The sequence below is a fragment of the Mytilus trossulus genome, chromosome 2, assembly GCF_036588685.1.
Source record: "Mytilus trossulus isolate FHL-02 chromosome 2, PNRI_Mtr1.1.1.hap1, whole genome shotgun sequence".
Taxonomy (NCBI): domain Eukaryota; kingdom Metazoa; phylum Mollusca; class Bivalvia; order Mytilida; family Mytilidae; genus Mytilus; species Mytilus trossulus.
The window spans coordinates 9,438,993-9,462,698 of record NC_086374.1 but is presented as its reverse complement, the minus strand read 5'-3'; the positions used below and the strand labels follow the sequence as shown (position 1 = coordinate 9,462,698).

The 23,706-nt window shown below is 31.6% G+C and overlaps 1 protein-coding gene across 2 annotated transcripts in view; it reads left to right on the top strand.

Moving 5' to 3' along the window:
* Window positions 1-23,706, top strand: part of LOC134706450 (formin-like protein) — a 67,381-nt gene that overhangs the window by 7,232 nt on the left and 36,443 nt on the right. The window contains exons 3-6 of one of the 2 annotated variants that reach the window (XM_063565400.1): window positions 239-432; window positions 4,977-5,060; window positions 15,940-16,026; window positions 16,685-16,702. In XM_063565400.1, the coding sequence (XP_063421470.1) occupies window positions 239-432; window positions 4,977-5,060; window positions 15,940-16,026; window positions 16,685-16,702 (383 nt within the window). The remainder of the gene's footprint in view (window positions 1-238; window positions 433-4,976; window positions 5,061-15,939; window positions 16,027-16,684; window positions 16,703-23,706) is intronic. The other variant, XM_063565401.1, reaches the window with a different exon arrangement.

The following is a 23,706-nucleotide window of genomic DNA, read 5'->3' as shown; positions in this document are numbered from 1 at the left end:
CGCAGACTTGTGATACAGATGCAAATTCTCGCGAGATATCACGATGATCTAATAATGCTGCTCCCTTCCTGTCAAAGAATGAAGTTGATTGTTTAGAACTTTATGACAATATAAAAAGATTATGGCAAAACAATACATTAATGGCATCATAGGGAATTAAAACACACTTACATGTAACCTGTGCTTACTTATCGTTATTTATGTTACTCATGATTTTGAGCCATTTTTGTTCAAGCAGAACTCTGTCAACAAGGCAAAGATGACCCTCCGGATTCCGGACGGGTTTGTGTAGAAGATAGTTTACAAACTATGGGAAATTCAGAAAGTACCCATGAATATAAAGGACACCACGATCTCAGGAATACAGCCATGCCTATTCGTCTACCCATGCCTGACTCAATGGAGTTGGAGCGAAGGTTCACTAAAGTCTTGGTAAGGATTGATATATAATTAAGTCACAGTTTATAGTCAGTTTATATCATACAGGGTATTGAACCAGCAATCTGTATCTATGAGGTTCCTATTCCTTGGGGTTCATTGAATGGGGATATCAGTCTCCCACTCAACCGCAGGCTCAAGTGCACCAGCCCAGGCATGTGAAAATTCTGTTGGGCCTGGAAAAATATTCTCTACAAGCAATACAAATATACACCTTATTGCTATTTGTCTGTCATTACTGGACATCACACAGGTTCCCATAAAATTTTGACGTTATGATGCCCGGGTACCACAATGGAAAAGTGATTGTTCTATGATGTCAATAGTTCAAGCGGGACAGATTCTCAGGTTAGCCGGGAATAGTGATACGTGTATTTACACTTGTACATGTACAAAAATGTATACGAATTTGTCTGCAAAAACAAAAAAAATCTCAAAAGTTTCTATAAAATTTGACATTACAATTAAAACGTGATCATACTGTGATGTCAGAAGGTCATTGGAGGACAAAAATTCAGCTCAATACCAAAAGTGTACATACAACTGAACTTGGACCTGTTGGTGACCTTCTGTTGTTGTTTTTTATTTGGTCAGGTTGTTGTCTCTTTGACACATTCCCAATTTCCATTCTCAATTTTATACAACGTATGTTTATAGAACATGGAGAATCTAACTATCACATTCAATATGATTTTATCACTTCCTTTACTGCAAACCACAACATTAAATCCAGATGAAATCTTACATACATGTCATGTAGATTATTGTCGAGACAAAACTATGAAATTTTAACCCAACGAAAATTAATGTTTCAACAGGATTTCAATTCATTAATGAAATTTTAGTCCGATATTGCTGAATTTCTAAATTAATTGTGTCTAAACTAAATGTATTGAAACTTGTACACAAGGTTATTATTACCACAAAATACAGACAAAGCTTGAATTTGGATAGTGTTACTATTACAACGTACATTTGCAGATCCAGGGGCCCTGGAGGGCGCCCCCCACCCCCCTCTTTTGTGGGAAAAATTGTTTGATTATATAGGGAATCATTAGTGCGTAAATAAAGTGGCCCCCTCTTAGGTCAGTCATTGACCCCCCCTTAGTTGAATTAACTTATGTCCCTTTATAATGTTATGTGGAAGAAGAGACATCATCTATGTCCCATGCACATTCCCCATTTATTCATTATTTAACTGAGATACAAATAAATTTAAGAAATGGAATCTTGATTTAGTCCTGTTTCAGTGGCTGACATTTATTCCACATCTCCAATTGAGTCTTCATGTTGCAAAGACAACGGAAGACAACAATTAAAGTTGAATTCATGATTTTATTATTATTTTGGCTTTCAGTAATGTCAATTCATATATATATATATAGCTAACTTGTTTAAATAGAATGTCAACAAAACTGAACTTAATTCTGGTAGTCAAGCAAGCAGAATTGCTGAAAGTACATTTTAAACATGTCACAGTTGAATTAAATTTTCAAGATGTACTTTGAAATATTGATTGACAATAAAACAGATCAAAGGGTCTAAGAGAGATATGGTTAGAGTCAGGCAGGTAACAAGCTACCATATGCATTTTTCTGTCTAAGTGAAAACTTGTCTATATTAATAGAAAACTATACATGTATTATACTAATGTATATGTTTATCATGCCAGGTATTTAACAGATCAGTGGCCTTATACTACTTTTAGTTAACTCCCTGCTTTCTGAAGCAAAATAATAGAATTTTATGAAAATTTCACAGAATTTTAAATAGTATGCACTTTTGCACCTCCTATTTAATTTCTTGATCCAGATGATAATTATTTTGGGTTCTCCTTGGCGGCTAGCAAGTACAAAATGAAGTTGAATTTGTCATTGCTGTATCTAGGAGTACCCATGTTGTTAGTTTTCAACCCAAATCAAAGAATCTTCACGGACAGGATCGTTTTAAACCTTTGTCTGCATCATTCTTACAGAATACTTTTAAAAGTTGGGTTTAATGAACAAGAAATGTAATGTCTTTTAATACTGATGTATACATGTAGGTACATATATATGTATTGTATATTCAATGTGTGCAGGTTCTATAGCCATGAACTATTGTTTTAGGTCATGATGTTCTCTTTACATTGTCCAATTTTCATAACACATCAATCAAAAATGTTCACATTGAATCTTCTTAATTTCCATGAACTATTTCAGTCCAAATTGATTCTGTTTGTAAATGAATTGATTATTGCTTTGGTCATTCATACCCAGGGGAAACAGATTTAACAACAATAAATTAAATGGTTCAGCTGTCTGATGCAAAAATAATATAACTATTATTATTGGCTCAAATGACCATACAGAAGTTTTTGTAAGAAGAATAATACTTTTTCAGTTAATTCAAATCCAACCCTAGTTTTATTTAAGAAAAATCAGTTTCAGTGTCACACATATATTTCCAATTTTAACTTAAGGTCATTGGTACAGTGTATGTCTTTGTTTTATTCTTTCTACATTGTAAATGATTGTATGAATGGTTCTCAATTTTCTTTTTATAAAGTTGTGAGGTCTTAATTTAAACTTCCCAGTCTGGTATTAGATTGGTTATAATGCTGTTAGGTTCCAACTGATATTGGATTGGCTATAAAATTGTGAGGTTTCAACTGGTATCAGATTGGTTTCTAAAGTTGTCCCGGCAGTTCTATTAAGTGTATTTTAGACATGCAAGTCAAATTTGTGTCTTAAAGACTTGTAAATGAGAGCAGATGTGTCCATCAACAATTCTTTGAAGAAGTCATTAATATCATAAATACATGTTTATACACATATACATGTACATAGAATATACTACAGAAGGAAGGAAGATGAGTTCACAGTTACATAACTTTATTTTGCATGCTCTTTGGAGTGTCAGTAATCACAATAGTACTATATAGTATCACTGACCTAATTACAACTACATACTTTTCATTAATAAAAAAGTCAGCGTGAGTCACCTAGGGTTATTATAGCTATCTTGTAATTAGCGTAGTTTACTCACTGATGGGTTCTGATTGATATGGAATGATATGAACTAATTATAGACATGAGAAGTGTAAGGATCTGACCAGCTGGCTTCAGATAAACAATACAAAACATATGTCTTCGGTGGATAAATATGCCCTCTCAAAGAGTTTATGTGTCTACATACATTGTTATGTGACTGTATTCCATGTATTCCAAAGTGTCCTACTTTGATAACTAGAAGAGTAAAAAGTTCAAATACATTAAAACCCTGCAGTTATAGAACTACATGTACATTTGAAGTTTGATCAAAATTATATTACAGTCAAACAATATATTTGTACCTTAGTACTTTGTATATAGTAAATAAAATCAATGGTTCCGCCTACATTACAATGAATTAAAAGGCCATTTTTCACCTCAGCATCAGTAATATTGCTTTAAATAGATAATGATTTATATGACAACATTTACGATCTGAGTAAGTTTGGAATTACCTGAACAGATGTTGATTTACCTGTGGAAATGCCCTAACATTTATAGTGTGATACATAACTTTTGTCATTCTAATTTATTAAAACGTTTTTGTGACGCATAAAATGAAATGATTTATATCATGTATATGGAATGGAAAATGAATTAAATATTCTGTAATTTTTCATTGATTCTTAGCGCAAAAGGAAGCTTTTGTGTTAAAATGAACTGTTCCCTTTAGTATGTAAATAAAACATTCCTATACATGTACATGTATAACTCTACTCTAAGGTCATTCCTTAGTCATAACTCATAAGTATTTACACTCATATTGAGAGAATATTTTATTTCCTGTTTCCCACACATAATTAATTAAGTTAAAACACTTAATTAAGTACAGTATATGAAAAAAATCTGAAGTATGGGAAATTTACTTGTTAGTACTGCAGTATATATTGCAATCATTTTTAGCCCACATTTCCCAAGTACAATGAAGTATTGCCATAACTTCAACTATTTCAATGTTCTACTCCATAAATGTTGTTGTTAATTTTAAAAAAGAAGATTAAATTCCTCTGAAGCCATTTAACTTATTTCAACCTAATTTAAACTGAATCATCCTTTTAAAAAGTAAATAGTTTAAATTTGTGTTTTTTGTTCCTTGAAAAACAACCAACATGGCACCCATGGCTGAAATATAACATATAGGGGGTATATTGTATTTGTTCCCTGATATATACATGTAGATATAAGAAAAATCCAACAGTTCAAAATGTCAACATCTACATTTATTTAATGCTCATGAATGTAGCGTATACTAGGTATTTCCATTAAAATATTAAAGTAAGAAATTCAGGCTTTATAGAGCGTCTAATTTACTTCATGTACTTTTTTAACAGTTTGTTATTTAGTGTAATGCTATTGCTTAAACACATGACTGTTCTATATAAGTTCTTGTTTTCGGGATATGTTTATACATTTTTATTGTACAGGTTGTGCATGTACATTGGCTACATGTATAACAGTAATCTATATGAAATATTACCATTACATATCAAATGTTATATATTTTAGGCCTCTATGGACTTGCCTCCAGACAAAGCTAAACTACTCAAAGGATATGATGATGATAAAAAATGGGACCTAATTTGTGATCAGGTTAGTGTTGTTATGTATGTTATAGGCGACTGCATAAATAAAACTTCTGTGTGGATCTCTCTTGTAATTGATGGTTCAAAATCACAAAGGTATCAACAGTTTATGAATAAGGGGCCAAAAAACAAACATTTTTATACGACCGCAAAATTTGAAAAAAATTTCGTCGTATATTGCTATCATGCTATCATGTTGGCGTCGTCGTCCGAATACTTTTAGTTTTCGCACTCTAACTTTAGTAAAAGTGAATAGAAATCTATGAAATTTTAACACAAGGTTTATGACCACAAAAGGAAGGTTGGGATTGATTTGGGAGTTTTGGTCCCAACATATAAGGAATTAGGGGCCAAAAAGGGCCCAAATAAGCATTTTCTTGGTTTTCGCACTATAACTTTAGTTTAAGTAAAAATAAATCTATGAAATTTTGACACAAGGTTTATGACCACAAAAGAAAGGGTTGGGATTGATTTTGGGAGTTTTGGTTCCAACAGTTTAGGAATAATGGGCCAAAAAGGGACCCAAATAAGCATTTTTCTTGGTTTTCACACCATAACTTTAGTATAAGTAAATAGAAATCTATGAAATTAAAACACAAGGTTTATGACCATAAAAGGAAGGTTGGTATTGATATTGGGAGTTTTGGTCCCAACAGTTTAGGAATAAAGGGCCCAAAGGGTCCAAAATTAAACTTTGTTTGATTTCATCAAAAATTGAATAATTGGGGTTCTTTGATAAGCCAAATCTAACTGTGTATGTAGATTCTTAATTTTTGGTCCCGTTTCAAATTGGTCTACATTAAGGTCCAAAGGGTCCAAAATTAAACTTAGTTTGATTTTAACAAAAATTGAATCCTTGTGGTTCTTTGATATGCTGAATCTAAAAATGTACTCATATTTTTTATTATAGGTCCAGTTTTCAAGTTGGTCCAAATCGGGGTCCAAAATTAAACTTTGTATGATTTCATCAAAAATTGAATAATTGGTCCGAGACCACCATTGTCGTCCCTGGATTTTCGTTGTTCACAAATATAGTCCCTAGTGTTGACAGTGGGTTACTTGCCATTAATTTTTATACCCCTTCCAAATTTATTTTTCCATGTTCAATGCCTCAAATTGCAAGGAGGGGGATGAAATTACACTGTAAAAAAATTTGGGTCCAGAATTTTAAAGGAAAGTAGTGATTTGGTCCAGCTGAAAAAGGTTGAAAATGAGCACTTCGGAAGCTGTCAAAAGATTTCAAGACGCCCTAAACATAAAATTGTCCATATTTTGAGTTAGAGGCGATGAAGTTTTCTATAAATTTGATATAATTTGTCCCAAAAGTAGTACAACACACTGTTAAAGTTTCTTTAAGAAAGCGCAGGTGGGATTTTTTTTATTTTCATTTATGTTCTAAAAGAAATGCACTACGAATTAATTGTGTTCTCGGACCAATTGGGGTTCTTTGATATGCCAAATCTAACTGTGTATGTAGATTCTTAATTTTTAGTCCCGTTTTATAATTGGTCTACATTAAAGTCCAAAGGGTCCAAAATTAAACTAAGTTTGATTTTAACAAAAAATTAATTCTTGGGCCTCTTTGATATGCTGAATCTAAACATGTACTTAGATTTTTGATTATGGGCCCAGTTTTCAAGTTGATCCAAATCAGGATCCAAAATTATTATATTAAGTATTGTGCAATAGCAAGAAATTTTCAATTGCACAGTATTCAGCAATAGCAAGAAATCTTCAATTGCACAGTATTGTGCAATAGCAAATATTTTCAATTGCACAATAGCAAGAAATATCTAATTGCACAATATTGTGCAATAGCAAGAAATATCTAATTGCACAATATTGTGCAATAGCAAGAAATTCCAATTGGATTTCAATTGGAGTTATCTTTCTTTGTCCAGAATAGTAGTTGATCAACTTAAATCATTGTCTTATACAATATACAATGTATATTCACTTTTACTACCAACTGATAGATTAAAACAATCTTTACCATTCAGTGATAACAAGCACTTTTTTTACATTTTAATATTTTATGATGTATTTAAATGAGTAGTTATTATTGCAAACTTCATTAGAAATTTGAATTGAGATCAGTTTTGAAATAAGGGAAAGGGAGATGTGAAAAAAAATTGGGGGGTCAATTTTTTTCATTTCAGATTTCATAAATAAAAAGAAAATTTCTCCAAACATTTTTTTGAGAGGATTAATATTCAACAGCATAGTGAATTGCTCAAAGGCAAAACAAATTTTTAAGTTCATTAGACCACATTCATTCTGTGTCAGAAACCTATGCTGTGTCAACTAGTTAATCATAATCCAAATTTAGAGCTGAATCCAGCTTGAATGTTGTGTCCATACTTGCCCCAACCGTTCAGGGTTCAACCTCTGCGGTCGTATAAAGCTGCGCCCTGCGGAGCATCTGGTTGTAGTTTCCAGGCAATAATTTGTGTTACAGTATCTCTCAAAAATTATACTACACGGTTCCAAATTCATTCACATTTTATCTTCAAAATTTTCTGAAAGTTTCATGAAGAAATCTTCAATTGCACAATAGATTGTAAAGATCTTTGACCACATTTATTTTTGTGTCACAACGAAACCTATATTATGTCAAAATATTATCACAATCCAAATTTAGACAGTATCAAGTTTGAATAGTTATATTGTGTCCAAACTAGCCCCAACTGTTCAGGGTTTTGACCTGTGCTGTCGTATTTGGCTGCGCTCAGCAAAGCATTTTATTGATACTTATTTTGCTCTCTTAAAGTTCTAATCAGAGTAATAAAGTGGACAACACCTGTACCTATTTCCAAGTTCTATTATTTTGCTTAATCCTCATTAATTATATGCAAATGACCATTTATGATTATAAAATGAGAGATTGATATGGGTATTATTCAGTGAGAATCACAGCTGGTTGTTTGATAGCCCATTTATCCCTGGACAGTTTGTCAATATCAGATGGTTACACTGATTTTTCTTCCACAGTATATTGTGTGTTGTCCATTGATACAGTCATTGTGAAAAGCAGTCAGCATTTAAAAAATCACTAAATATTAATGCATATTTTTCATAAAGAAAAACGTTTTCCTATTATCAAAGTGATTTGGTATTTATTTTTTTAGAAATTGAGTTTGTATACACGTTTTTGTAACTACTAAACTTAACTTCCTAAATGTCTAGATTTGTAGGGAAAATGTAGGTCTAAATCCTTAAAGCTTAAGTTAAATATTCCAAACACTTTGTGATTATCAAATATTTATAAAATTTAGTAAATACATGTACACAAGAATAGTACTGAGAAAAATTCTTGGGTTTTAACTTTATTTGATCTATTCAGACTATTGGCCATGATTAAGCAGTGATAGGAAAATACCACTTGAGAAGGAAATAAGTTACATGAATGAGGACAAAAAAATATTCAATCACTTGACAAATAAATTGATGAATGTACAAAAGTACATATGTAATGGACTAGAATTCATGATTTGTTAATCGTTGTACAAGTCGTACAATTAATGATGTTAATTATAATGTTTGTGATTAGACCTGTTTTGTACTATTTCTTTACAAGGAAGCTTTCCTTAACCTTGAAAAAGAAATTGTACAAGAAACTTAATGTATAAGTTAGGTTTAATATATTAAAATTACTATCTTGTTTACATTTAAGTTGTAAATAGTATGGTAAAGTAGCTTTCATACTTAACACAAGTGATAAAATCTTATTTAAATAAAGTCAATACCCTTAAAGCGTGTAAAAACTTAAATGGTTACGTATCAAGGATAATATCTGAAAGTGAGGCTCTTGTTCCACCCTCAGGGTTAGGTTGTGTAAATGGCACATTGACCTATTCAATCTTTGTAGAGGACCAAATAACCTGGTATGATAAACTAGGTGCATGGTCTGGGCATATTTTTGTTACCACTTTCCTATGGTGTAGTCAAAGTCAAAAATTTGTTTAGCTTCAAAAATATTATAGGACTGTTATCAGGGTTATAACTATAGAATACTATTTTGAAGGTGTTAAAAGTTACATCTCATGATCAGCTTTAATATACTACATTGTGTATCTTTTCTGCTGGTATTCATTGTAAAATAGGTTTTGTCAAAATGTGTCTAAATAGTAGCTTTTTATTTTAGTTCATTAGCAAATAATTTAATTTTGGATGTAACAAGTCTTCTGATTGGCTGACATTATTTTGTTATGAGCCCATAGACATAATTTAGTTATGTGACCATGACGTCATCTACGTTTTTTCGTTGTTTTCTACGGTTTTAAATTGAATTTATAATTAAATTATAAGAAATGACTGTAATATTTTTTCTGTCTATTTGAAATAACATAAAAAAAAATGGTGCACACTGTTAAATAACCCGCTACACGCGTTATTCAGTGTGCACAGAAAAAGTTAAGGAAAATTTACTGCCTTTACCAATGAGACAAATCTTCAAATTTATACAACTCTGCTATCTCCATGCAACAGACAGAAAAAAGCACTATCTAAAAAACAGTCTCATGATGTCAGCAGTTGCAAACACTATTTCAGAATATCTATCTTGGAGTTGTTGTTCTGAAATTCGTTTCATTGTCAATTAAAATGTATGTTACAATTGTTGCATTGTACTTATAATAATTCAATGGACTTTCATGCTGACTATGTCTGACTAAATATGACAATACATAGGAAGCTTATAATTTAATATTTCTTGCTGAATTTTATGACTGTTTTACTATATGTTTTACAATTTTTCAAATCATACTGATAATTCTGTATATATGACAGTTTAAATTGTAAGATTAAAGTTTTATAAACCTTTCTGACTTTATATGACAGTATATGATTGTAATATTAAAGTCATATTTATAATTCCGTATTTTTTTATTAACTTTTCTGACTGCATATGACAATTTGAATTGTAATATGTCATATAGATAAGATCATCCATGTAAAGATCATACTAATTAAACACAACAGTAGTCTTTATATCTATAACCTTATCAAACTTATGTTAACTTATGCATGGTATAGTTACATAAATATCACAGGTATTTAACATCATATCCAGATCAAAGAGATGTATTTGCATGCTAGACAAATTTGTCAATCATTAAACACTAGACTTATGTCCAAGATTTGCATGTACTTTCATGTGAAAGATACAAATGTGTATATCAGAGGTCATGATCATGACCTTTAGAACATTTGCATTGTTGTCCGTTTTTAAATCTTAAAAGAAAAATAATAATATATATCTTTGCTTAAAATTATCCATTAACATTTCATTCCTTATCAGAAAATCAACAGGAATTTAATAATGACTGTTTGTGACCTTTAACTAAAAATAAAATTCAAACCCATTTAGTGTCCCTTACTGGACATAGTAATGTCACTGAGAAATATATACTTTAATAGCGAACATTCCGTGATATTTTTTAAGAATTTTTCATTTTTTATACAATCGTTTTTTCTAATGATCTGCAAAAAGAAGTGTTCTTTATATGTTACCTCATCAGGCATGGTCCTCTTTTTAGTGATGTAACAGTAGTAAATACAAAGGAAAGACTCTGAGTTTACTGCTAGAAATCTAGAGCCTCAGTTGTGCAATGCTAAAAATACATGTAAGACACAAAGAAATATCTGTATAAGAAAAACTGATATATCAAAATAAATGCTTCAAGTTGAAAGTCAGTTTTTTTCTAAAGATATGCTTTAATGAATGTGAAGATACGCTTATTGCTATTTGAGAAATTGATAAGTATTTATTTATGCATTCTGCATTTAGTAGACCATGACCTAAAGATAAAAATAGTGGTGGATGATATATGCACTTTTACTATAATGCTTTGAAAATCATCATGACCAGCAGTTTATGTTTTTAACATGATTTGAGTAAAAATAGATGTAATTGAATTAGTCTGATGGAGGGAGGTTTCATTATTTATGAGATTGCATTTGTCTGATGGAGGGAGGTTTCGTTATTTATGAGATTGCATTTGTCTGATGGAGGGAGGTTTCACTATTTATGAGATTGCATTTGTCTGATGGAGGGAGGTTTCATTATTTATGACATTGCATTTGTCTGATGGAGGGAGGTTCATTATTTATGACATTGCATTTGTCTGATGGAGGGAGGTTTCCTTATTTATGACATTGCATTTGTCTGATGTAGAGAGGTTTCACTATTTATGAGATTGCATTTGTCTGATGTAGAGAGGTTTCACTATTTATGAGATTGCATTTGTCTGATGGAGGCAATGACTGATGTCAATTCTTACTAAACCATGCTAAATACAAAAAAAGATTCTGATTAAACCCATGTATGTAATTTTCTCTAAGTAAAATATTCAAAGTTGAAATTTACCAGCCTATTACTTTTATTTTCATATTTGTCCTGCTCAGTTACATGTAAACATGGAAAATATATAATGGAAAGTTGAGATGTAATTTCTAAAATTGACCAGAAAACATAGCAAAATACTGAAATTGGGACATTATACAAACAGCAACGAACTAACACAAGACTTGAGAAAATGATGCTAATCAATTTTTTTTAAGAGCTTTGTTGTCCATATATTATTGAATCTTAATCTAAGCTATGGATAACACGAAAGTAAAGAATGAATAGGTGACATGGTTTTTATGCTGGTGAAAAACATTCCAAGAACAAATGAATAAAAAAACCATCTGAAGATCAATATACAGTCTTCATGATAGACAACAATTTACAACCAGCCATCACTAATTATGAATAAAGTAAACAGTCTATTAAAATATCAGCTATCATCACCAAACTTAAATTTAGGTAAAAATCATTAACAAAAGATGACCACTGAAAGGGTTCACTAATTGTAAGTGGGATATATACCTGGTTATGGGAGACATACAGAGATATACCCCTGAACATATTAGATTATACACCTGTACATGTGGGATATACACCTGAACATATTGGATTATACACCTGCACATGTGGGATATACCCCTGAACATATTAGATTATACACCTGAACATGTGGGATATACACCTGAACATATTGGATTATACACCTGCACATGTGGGATATACACCTGAACATATTGGATTATACACCTGCACATGTGGGATATACACTTGAACATATTGGATTATACACCTGAACATGTGGGATATATATATATACATTGACATGTGGGATATACACCTGCACATGTGGGATATACACCTGAACATATTGGATATACACCTGCACATGTGGGATATACACCTGAACATATTGGATTATACACCTGAACACGTGGGATATACACCTGAACATATTGGATTATACACCTGCACATGTGGGATATACACATGAACATATTGGATTATACACCTGCACATGTGGGATATACACCTGAACATATTGGATTATACACCTGCACATGTGGGATATACACCTGAACATATTGGATTATACACCTGCACATGTGGGATATACACCTGCACATGTGGGATATACACCTGGACATGTGGGATATACACCTTGACATGTGGGATATACACCTTGACATGTGGGATATACACCTTGACATGTGGGATATACACCTTGACATGTGGAATATACACCTGAACATATTGGATTATACACCTGATCATGTGGGATATACACCTGACATGTTGAACATACACCTGGAAATTTGGGTTATACATCTAGTGTTAAACTATTGTTTTCACAACCAATTGCAAACCCATCTTTTTATTCTAAGTAGAATATGTACTTCATACATGATGATTTTAAATGTTCTTCTTTACACTCTTATATTGGCGACTGAAATTCAGATAAGTTTTATAACAACAGTACCTCATTAAATATGGATTTGAAAACACAATCTTGTAGATTTGCACATTATATGCAGAAAAAAATACATGTACTTCTAGTGTTGTCTAAAAAAAAATGAAATATTATGAAAATGGGTTACTGTGACATTTGATATTTGATACTTTAATGATGTTATTAAAAGGAAAGATCAATGAATCTTTAATCTTAGAATACAACATATAAATACATGATTTGTTATTTGATAGTTCTTATGCACTAGAAATAAGGTGTAGTTTACATGAGAAGCCAGGAATCTTTCCAACATTTTGTAAACTGAATGTCAGACTGAGCAATAAATTAGTACTAGAACAGTGATATAAAGTTTTCTTACAACAAAATATTACACAAGTTCATTGTTCAACATCATTAAATTGTTAGAAGTGATAAGAATTGTTCTCAAGGCTGTGAAATTTTGGCAGTAGCAATGAACCAGTAATCTTAAGGTGAATTTAGTGTAGCAGTTGTCACTCAGCTTGTCGTTCAGATAACAGTTAATAATTTCTCTGCAATAAATGCATATCTATTATGACATTGAAAGGATGCAAAACTGTGTATTCTAACATGCAGGAGATTCCTTTTCATGTACTTAAATACCCATTTCAGACTTTCAGTGTTCATAATTTTAAATGCAATGATCTATGGAATGGTGTTTCTGTGAAGTCTTCATTGCATCAAAGCTCAGTTGCCTTGTCTGTACTTGGGGAAGCTCTAAGACTAACCTTGACCTTTTAGTATTGTATCAAAGCTCAGTTACTTCATCAGTAGCTCTGGCGGCAGCTCTAACCTTGGATTTTTAGTATCACATCAAAGCTCAGTTACTTCTTCTGTAGCCCTGGAGGCAGCTCTAACCTTGACCTTTTAGTATTGTATCAAAGCTCAGTTACTTCATCTGTAGCTCTGGTGGCAGCTTTAACCTTGACCTTTTAGTATAGCCTTGATAGACCTTTTAGTATCACATCAAAGCTCAGTTATTTCATCTATAGCCCCAGAGACAGCTCTTACCTTGACCTTCTTTATGAGGGAGCTATTTAATTCATCCTAGGAGACTTTCTAGCAACATAGTCCAGATGAAGGTCAGCAATAAAAGCATTGTAGATTATTTCATGGAATTTCATTAGGATTTGTCTGTTTATGTCCACAATATTTTCTCATCTGTCAGAATAAGGAGTCAGTCTGTTGATATACTGCAACTTTTAACAGAAAACACATCAACTAAATGAGTCTTCACAATAAACTTTTAAATCTGGTGCTCATTTTTTGGAAAATTTTAGTTAGATTATGTTGGCCTGTAGAAATGTTTTTTTCAAGGCCTGAAAGCATTTTACAAGCTTGGGCTCCAGGGCTACTATTTAGTGTGAAGATGATTTTATAACTAACTTCATTTCTTACTTGAAAATAAAAACTAATTTGAACTCTAGCTTGTAATTGATCAAAGTAATGAAATGTAAATAGTTTACAGAAATAAATGATTTTCATAACAATTATGTGACTTTTGTTGTAATAGAATAACTTTGACCTCAGTTTTACAGTATTACAGTGTAAACAAAATAATGATAAGTTTGAAATCAATAGGTTTGAAGTGTGGATCTTTGGGTGGCACTTGTATAGAAAAAAGAAGATTTAGATAATGATATAGAAACCCAACAACACAATAAAACACATCATCTCATAACTTTAACATTTAAAGAAACAATATAATCTATAGGTTTTGTGAACTTTTTAGACTATTATTGGTTTTGAATAGGATAATGACTCTCATCTTATTGACATTATATGTAACACCTACGTATCTTATTGTCTTGTTTATGATACACCCTAATTAATGATTGATCATGTTTTTGTGGTTTTCATTATTTGACTATTTTTTTCCTGTTATTTGTCATCACTTGGCAGAGTAAAATTTAGTTTTACAGGGTTCTCGCTAAGGCGAGTCCATGAGTCCTGGACTCATCAAAATCTGTCTGGACTCACCATTTTCAAAACTGGTGAGTCCACAGATGCATCAAGATTGTAAAATTTTGTATAAATTGAACACAGTTAAAAAAGTTTAAAAAGTAATCTGAATTTAATGTCATTTAATTGATCTGTTAGGCCATGGAGGATAAAATATTACATTATATGCAATACAATATATTCTTCTTGCTGTTGGACTCACCATGGCCAAAAATGATAAGTCCCTGGACTCGCCTTCAAAAATCCTTAGCGAGAACCCTGGTTTTATAATAATTTTGAATTCATATATTTTTAAAAGAAAATGTATTACATGTATTACTGCTAAATCTTATTCATACTGTTCTTTACGCTCCATCTATTTACTATTTTTCATTTGTTCTGTACTTTATGTACTAATTAGTGGAAAGATTCTATGGGAACAAATTAAAAAAATGGGTTGCTGTGATAATGACAGTATACACATATTTGACTCCCCCCTGGTCAGATCAACTTGTATTTTCTTGTAATTTACAAACAAGGTAAAAGGCAAAATTTGATTAAGTGTTGCTTTTAAGTTAGATAAAATTGAGAATGGAAATGGGGAATGTGTCAAAGAGACAACAACCCGACCAAATAAAAAAACAACTGCAGAAGGTCACCAACAGGTCTTCAATGTAGCGAGAAATTCCCGCACCCGGAGGCGTCCTTCAGCTGGCCCCTAAACAAATACTTAATATATACTAGTTCAGGGATAATGAACGCCATACTAATTTCCAAATTGTACACGAGAAACTAAAATTAAAATAATACAAGACTAACAAAGGCCAGAGGCTCCTGACTTGGGACAGGCGCAAAAATGCGGCGGGGTTAAACATGTTTGTGAGATCTCAACCCTCCCCCTATACCTCTAACCAATGTAGAAAAGTAAACGTATATTAAAATTCAGTTCAAGAGAAGTCCAAGTCTGATGTCAGAAGATGTAACCAAAGAAAATAAACAAAATGACAATAATACATAAATAACAACAGACTCTAGCAGTTAACTGACATACTGTAATTGTGTCAGATAAACAAGTATTAAAATTTATATTATTACTTTTTTCTTTTTCAGGAAAGAGTTCATGCAAAGGACCCTCCCAATGTTTACTTGGACCATCTCAAAACGTATTTGGATCCTAAGGCTAGCAGAAGTACAAGGGTAAGATTATGTTGTTGACTAGAGCATGTCTTACACACCAATCATAGATTAGCTTAACTAACACCTTATCCTCATTACCACATTGTCATCTCCACTGAGGCACACCCTCAAAACATAAAAACAAATTGAAATTTCTAAGCCATAAACAGAAATACTTCTTTAAATTCCTTTACTTAAAAATCAAAGTTTTAAGGCCACTCAGCCCTCGGCATATTATATTTGATCGTACAAAGGTGCACCATGGTAACTTCTCAAAGTTCAAAATTGTAGTCTTTACTCCACAAGCCCTGAAATATGCAAAATATTAAGATTCTTGGGCAATCTCAAGTTGTCACACACTGAAGAAGTTCCACTCTTCTGTATTACAGCAAGTCTCCACCAAAGCATGTCCAGAATCAAGTCAAATATTTTGAGCTTCTTTGTCCGTCTTTATTTATGCATTTAAAACTGTGTTTTTGCCACATTTCTATGAGTGACAAAACCCTAGTTTTACAATTTGTTATGTAAGTATTGGCTTTTTTTCTTAATGACGATTTCGGGGAAGTTGGCAGATTATTTAGACAGGGATTTTTCCTTGTCATTTCCTGAAATAGATCTGTGGTCAGTATACATTATTTTGTCCATCTAACAATATATAAAGATTTTATGACTATTTCAGCAATCACAGTCAATCAAGGTACAATTCTAAATACTGAAACAAAGTGCATGACTTTAATACTCACTTCCTTCAGGTCGTTATGGTATCACTCTGTCTCCTCACTTTTTAACTTGACCATCAAATAGAAAGTGTTGTCTCACATATTCCATAGTAGAATTTTGTATCAAATAAAACTTTGATTGAAAGTCTTGTACATTTTTTTTTATTTCTCTTTAGAACTTAAATAATAGAAAAATCAAAAAGTTTTACATGTTTTTTTTCTACTTTTAGCAGATTTTTTTTTTCAATTCTGTGTATATAATGATTTATTCATGAAATGATTTACATTGTCTGATGAAGGAAGAGAAATGATCCTATAAAGTATTCAACGTTTCTATATACAATTCTCTTATTTTTTCATTCTGAAAAGTAGTCTTTTTTATTTACTAGTCTTAATATATATGCAAATTTTGCTGTGTATAATTGTAGTTTCGCATTATTGATAAAACCCAAATATCACTAGAATATGATTGAAAGAAATATTTTTTCTGAATCTTTTTTAAACACTAGAACAATGGAAAACAACAAATAATAGAAAATTTTAGTTTTGGATCAAACTTTAAAATGTTGTATGAGTTTTAACAAATGTCTGAAATAAGCAGTTTTCCAAGTTTTATGTTTGATATAAAAATGCCAAACTGTTTGAAATCCAGTATAAAAGTGTTCTGTAGATTATATTTAGGCAGAATGACATGATTTAGATAGGAAACATTTGGTTTTCACATCATGATTTTTCCTTGTCTGTAGTACTTAATCCTTAGATCTCTACAGCACCTTTTCTTCCTAATTCTGCAGTAAATAGGATGTTAGACATTTTGAATCTTCAGTTCTGGGTATTTTTTGTTGGTGATTTATAGATTTACATGACAAATAAATGCCCAATTTAATAGTAAAACAATCATTGTCCAGTTTTTAAGGACTTTCCTTATTTTAATTTCCTAGTACATTGAGTCATTCAATCAGTTTCTAAGAAAACAAATCAATTCTTGAGTCAATTCTCCTGTTGGTTTATGATTTTTTTTTAACAATAGTAAATATGAGTAATTTTAACTACGAAAATGGGAAAATATCAAAGCTTATACTCCATGAGAAGAATATTTGGAAAAGCAATTTAAAGTATTGGCCAATTCTATACAAATTTGAATAGAATGGAAAATACAGGGAAAAAGACAAATATAGTTTGATTGTTTTCTAGAAAATAAGTTGAAAAGAAACTGATAACTGTGTGCTATTGTTTCATTGACCTGACAAAAATTTAGATGAAGAATATTTATGATAGTATTCATTTCTTATTCTGACAGAATAACCCGAATTTTAACAACCAGGGAAAGTAGACAATTCTTCTTTTTCTGAAAGTGATCACAGTAATTGTATTTTGACAATAGAAAATAGATAGAATATCTCTATAATCAATACCAGAATCTTGTTCTATGATTACTCTGTGGTCTATTAAATCATAGGATTTTATATTGTATGAAAATAGTAGATATACATGATTTTAGGGGAATGTCATTATGAAAGTGAAAATTGTAATTATTATAATCCTAGTCTAAAAGACAGGCTATCGTGAAGGAAAGAACTAATAATAAATGATATTGTGTTATCTCTCTTCAATTGTTTCACATTTTGTAATTGGTACATTGTGTGGACTTTGTGTTTATTATTGAAGGTCACTTGAAGTTGTTATAATCCTAGGTTTGAAAGGTGTCTCATTGCCACTCACACCACATCTCCCTATTTATACATTTAATTTTAGTTAAATTAACAGATGGACAAAAACTATGTTATTGATAAGAGAAGTGGTTGATTATTTGTCAGTTTCATTGTAATCCCCAAAGTTTACAATGGTAGATTATTTGTTGTTAATTGCATCACATTTGATCATTATCTCTGATGGATAGGGATACGAGACATTGAATTGTACTTGTCTTGAATGCAATAGCATAAATTTAATGAAACTAGAATATGGAAAACGTGAATTTCATGCAATATTAATTTGTTATGTAATAAAATGTACATTTCCTCAATGTATGCTATCCATTACTGTTATTACCATACATTCTATCATTAATTGCAAAAAAGATTTAGAGCAGATCTCTCTTTATAACTTTTCAGCGAATCATTTTGTGTGTTTTTGTTGATTTAAAAGAGTTTTTAATCAGGCTGTAATGAGAAATAATCAGCATTGTGCTTGTTGTACTTTAATTTGCAGATTAAGTCTTTCATAGGATGAAAGATTTTATATAGAATCCTACACAACCAAAAAAACATGACATTTTTTGTAAGACAGGGCTTAGGATATTTATTACTTGATGAGATTTGATAAAGCTAACCCTGTCACAGTAATACCATGATATGTTTTGTTACAGGGAGCCTGCGTGGGAATGGTTGCCTTCCCCCTTCAGTGTGGTATTGATATTGTACGTTCATTTTTTTAGCTTTTATGTGTCTTCAGTTGCAGTATCAGATAATTTTATTTCTGATTTTGGCATGATCAGTGTAGTAGTAACTAATGTCTCACAGTCGAAGAGAATGTCTTTATAGTCAAGAATGGAATGTTGTAGAAACTTGTAAATTATCAGTGAAAAAACAAAGTAGGGAGATGAGTATGAGAATTTCAAAAAAATATTCTTAAGAACATTGATAAAATCAGTGTTCATCTTCTTCCACAGGTAGAAATCATCAGGATTACATAGAATTAATAAGTTAAAAGATACATTTTTTTTGCAATTATAAAAACATTGATATAATTTCTGAATTTACAGTAGTAAAACAAGTATTGAAATGAGTAAATGCCAAGGAGACAGCACCCTAGAAACACAAAGTAGTCAATGGTTCCTTATGATATTGGCATAAATGGAGAAGAACTTCATTTATGTGGTCTTAAATGTTAGGATTAAACAACCACTTCATTAAGGTGGTTTTAAATGTGGAGAACAGTATTGTTAGAGTGCATTCTAGTAATGATGTGAACTTATTGGGGTCAGTGTATCTAGATAAACTGGTTATCTACCTCTGACACAAGGAAGTTTACTTTCAGCAATATTTTATATACTAACAAGAATAAATATGTGGACAGTTTGTTTTCTTTGAAAGGAATAATGAACTCACAAATTTTAATATTTTTGCTGACCTTTTTATTACATGTAAACTTCTCCTTAAGTGGTTGACATTGTTCATTGTTGAAGAGACATACAGTCACCTTTAGTTGTGAAGCTCTGCATCATTTAGTCTCCTCATCTCACATCTTTTTATTTTTAGCTCACCTGGCCCGAAGGGCCAAGTGAGCTTTTCCCATCACTTTGCGTCCGGCGTCCGTCGTCGTTAACTTTTACAAAAATCTTCTCCTCTGAAACTACTGGGCCAAATTGAACCAAACTTGGCCACAATCATCATTGGGGTATCTAGTTTAAAAAATGTGTGGCGTGACCCGGTCAACCAACCAAGATGGCCGCCACGGCTAAAAATAGAACATAGGGGTAAAATGCAGTTTTTGGCTTATAACTCAAAAACCAAAGCATTTAGAGCAAATCTGACATGGGGTAAATATGTTTATCAGGTCAAGATCTATCTGCCCTGAAATTTTCAGATGAATCGGTCAATCGGTTGTTGGGTTGCTGCCCCTGAATTGGTAATTTTGAAGAAATTTTGCTGTTTTTGGTTATTATCTTGAATATTATTATAGTTAGAGATAAACTGTAAACAGCAATAATGTTCAGCAAAGTAAGATCTACAAATAAGTCAACATGACCAAAATGGTCAGTTGACCCGTTTAGGAGTTATTGCCCTTTATAGTCAATTTTTAACCATTTTTCGTTAATTAAAGTAATCTTTTACAAAAATCTTCTCCTCTGAAACTACTAGGCCAAATTAATCCAAACTTGGCCACAATCATCTTTGGGGTTTCTAGTTTAAAAAATGTGTGGCGTGACCTGGTCAACCAACCAAGATGGCCGCCACGGCTAAAAATAGAACAAAGGGGTAAAATGCAGTTTTTGGCTTATAACTCAAAAACCAAAGCATTTTGAGGAAATCTGACATGGGATAAAAATGTTTATCAGGTCAAGATCTATCTGCCCTAAAATTTTCAGATGAATCGGTCAATCAGTTGTTGGGTTGCTGCCCCCGAATTGGTAATTTTGAGGAAATTTTGCTGTTTATGGTTATAAACTTGAATATTATTATAGATAGAGATAAACTGTAAACAGCAATAATGTTCAGCTAAGTAAGATCTACAAATAAGTCAACATCACCAAAATGGTCAGTTGACCCGTTTAGGAGTTATTGCCCTTTATAGTCAATTTTTAACCATTTTTCGTAAATTAAAGTAATCTTTTACAAAAATCTTCTCCTCTGAAACTACTTGGCCAAATTAATCCAAACTTGGCCACAATCATCTTTGGGGTATCTAGTTTAAAAAATGTGTGGCGTGACCTGGTCAACCAACCAAGATGGCCGCCACCGCTAAAAATAGAACATAGGGGTAAAATGCAGTTTTTGGCTTATAACTCAAAAACCAAAGCATTTTGAGGAAATCTGACATGGGATAAAAATGTTTATCAGGTCAAGAACTATCTGCCCTGAAATTTTCAGATGAATCGGTCAATCGGTTGTTAGGTTGCTGCCCCTGAATTGGTAATTTTGAGGAAATTTTGCTGTTTTTGGTTATTATCTTGAATATTATTATAAATAGAGATAAATTGTAAACAGCAATAATGTTCAGCAAAGTAAGATCTACAAATAAGTCAACATGACCAAAATGGTCAGTTGACCCCTTTAGGAGTTATTGCCCTTTATAGTCAATCTTTAACCATTTTTCATAAATCTAAGTAATATTTTACAAAATCTCCACTGAAACTACTAGGCCACAATCATCTTTGGGGTATCTAGTTTGAAAAATGTGTCCGATGACCTGGCCATTCAACCAAGATGGCCGCCACAACTAAAAATAGAACAATGGGGTAAAATGCAGTTTTTTGCTTAAAACTATGAAACCAAAGCATCTAGAGCAAATCTGACAAGAAGTTAAATTGTTAATCAAGTCAATATCTATCTGCCCTGAATTTTTCAGATGAATTGGACAACTGGTTGTTGGGTTGCTGCCCTCCAATTGGTAATTTTTAAAGAAATTTTGCCGTTTTTGGTTATCTTGAATACTATTATAGATAGCGATAAACTGTAAACAGCAATAATGTTTAGCAAAGTAAGATCTACAAATAAGTCAACATGACCTAAATGGTCAATTGACCCCTTAAGGAGTTATTGCCCTTTATAGTCAATTTTTAACAATTTTCATTAATTTGGTAAATTTATGTAAATTTTTACCAAATATAGTTCTCTGTTACTAATGGGCAAAGTTCATGATAGATATAATTGTAAGAAGCAAAATCGTTCAGTAAAGTAAGAACTTCAAACACATCACCATCACCAAAATACAATTTTGTCATGAATCCATTTGTGTCCTTTGTTTAATATGCACATAGACCAAGGTGAGCGACACAGGCTCTTTAGAGCCTCTAGTTATATAAATGTGAAACAAACGTGTAATATTGACAAATATAGCTTTTTGTCTTTTTATATATAGTGTAAGCATCAAGATATTTCTCATAATTGAAATTGTGAGATTTTTGTCAAATTCAGGATAAATATAATATTTTGCATGACACTTTCATTTTTCTACCAATTTGTTCTACTATTGTCTGTTTAATACATTATCTAACTTATTGCATTTAGTGATTTTCGTAAAACAGTGAATTGGAAAACATAGTCTCTTCAATTCAACATACTAGGTAAAAGAAATGCCTAAAATATTCAATTTATAAGGTTTTAAACAATCTTATACAATTAAAAAACGTAATGAAACATGCACTAGAATTTTTAAATCTTGATCTCTTCAGGTTAGACCTATATATTTCTTTGATATTAACCTAAAAGGTACATACAGATTCTAATTTGCATTTAAACTATTACAGTAAAATGCATGTATTAAGGCAAGATTTTTTTGCCTGCTAAAAAGTTTGTGATTTTGATGTTATAATATTATATAAGAATATATGTGTGTGCTTAGCTTTATTACATTAATGACATGTCTTTGGTTAATTTACTTCATGTGATGCAGTGTTTGTTGTGCAGCAAAGTATCGGTAATAGTTTGGTCTGACTGTTCACTGTTCTGTTTTCTGTTAATGTTAGAAGTTCCCTGCTGAATTATGTGTATCATTTAAATTAACTTATGTCAAAGCAGTCTGAGTTATATTGCTTACCTCTAATGGAATTAAATTTAATTGTTATTAATTCAAAAATAGAAACGAAGAAATATTTGGGTAGCGAAGTGTAAATCACTTTTTAAATTAATTTTTTACAACAAACAAGTTTTTAACTTTTAGTTGGCCTTCCTAAGGTTTAATCTTGTGGTTAAATAACTATATTTTATAATGCTGACTAATTAAGTATGGAGCATTATGTTTTATAGTCTGGTCTGTCTGTCTGTACCTTTGACAATGAATTTTGTTCTTCTCTTTTAATGTTACCATTACAACTTTGATTTGTTGATTAATACCAATTTTTAAGAGCATGTGAAATATTGCTTATGGAAGATTAAGATGGAGCAACTGGTGAATTCTCCCAATGAATTGCAGGCATTTGACATCACATACTTAGCCTTTCTTGACCTCTTCAACATGCTATTAGTATATTTAATAAATCAAGGATCATCATTTAAATGTGTTTGAAATGTTATATTTAGAATGCAATTACATATTATAAAAGTTAAATTTGCCTCTGATAATCAGTGCATATCTATGTTAAATGAGACACACCTTGTTTTATCTGTAGGTTTGCATTGAGTTTGGGTTTCACATAGTTGTACTCGGGTTGTTTACAAGTGCCAGAATAAACAATTTATTATACCAACAAATATTTAATGTAGTATTTGATCAGAACTTGCTATTTTCAGGGAAATACATGTCATATGTTTACTTCTAT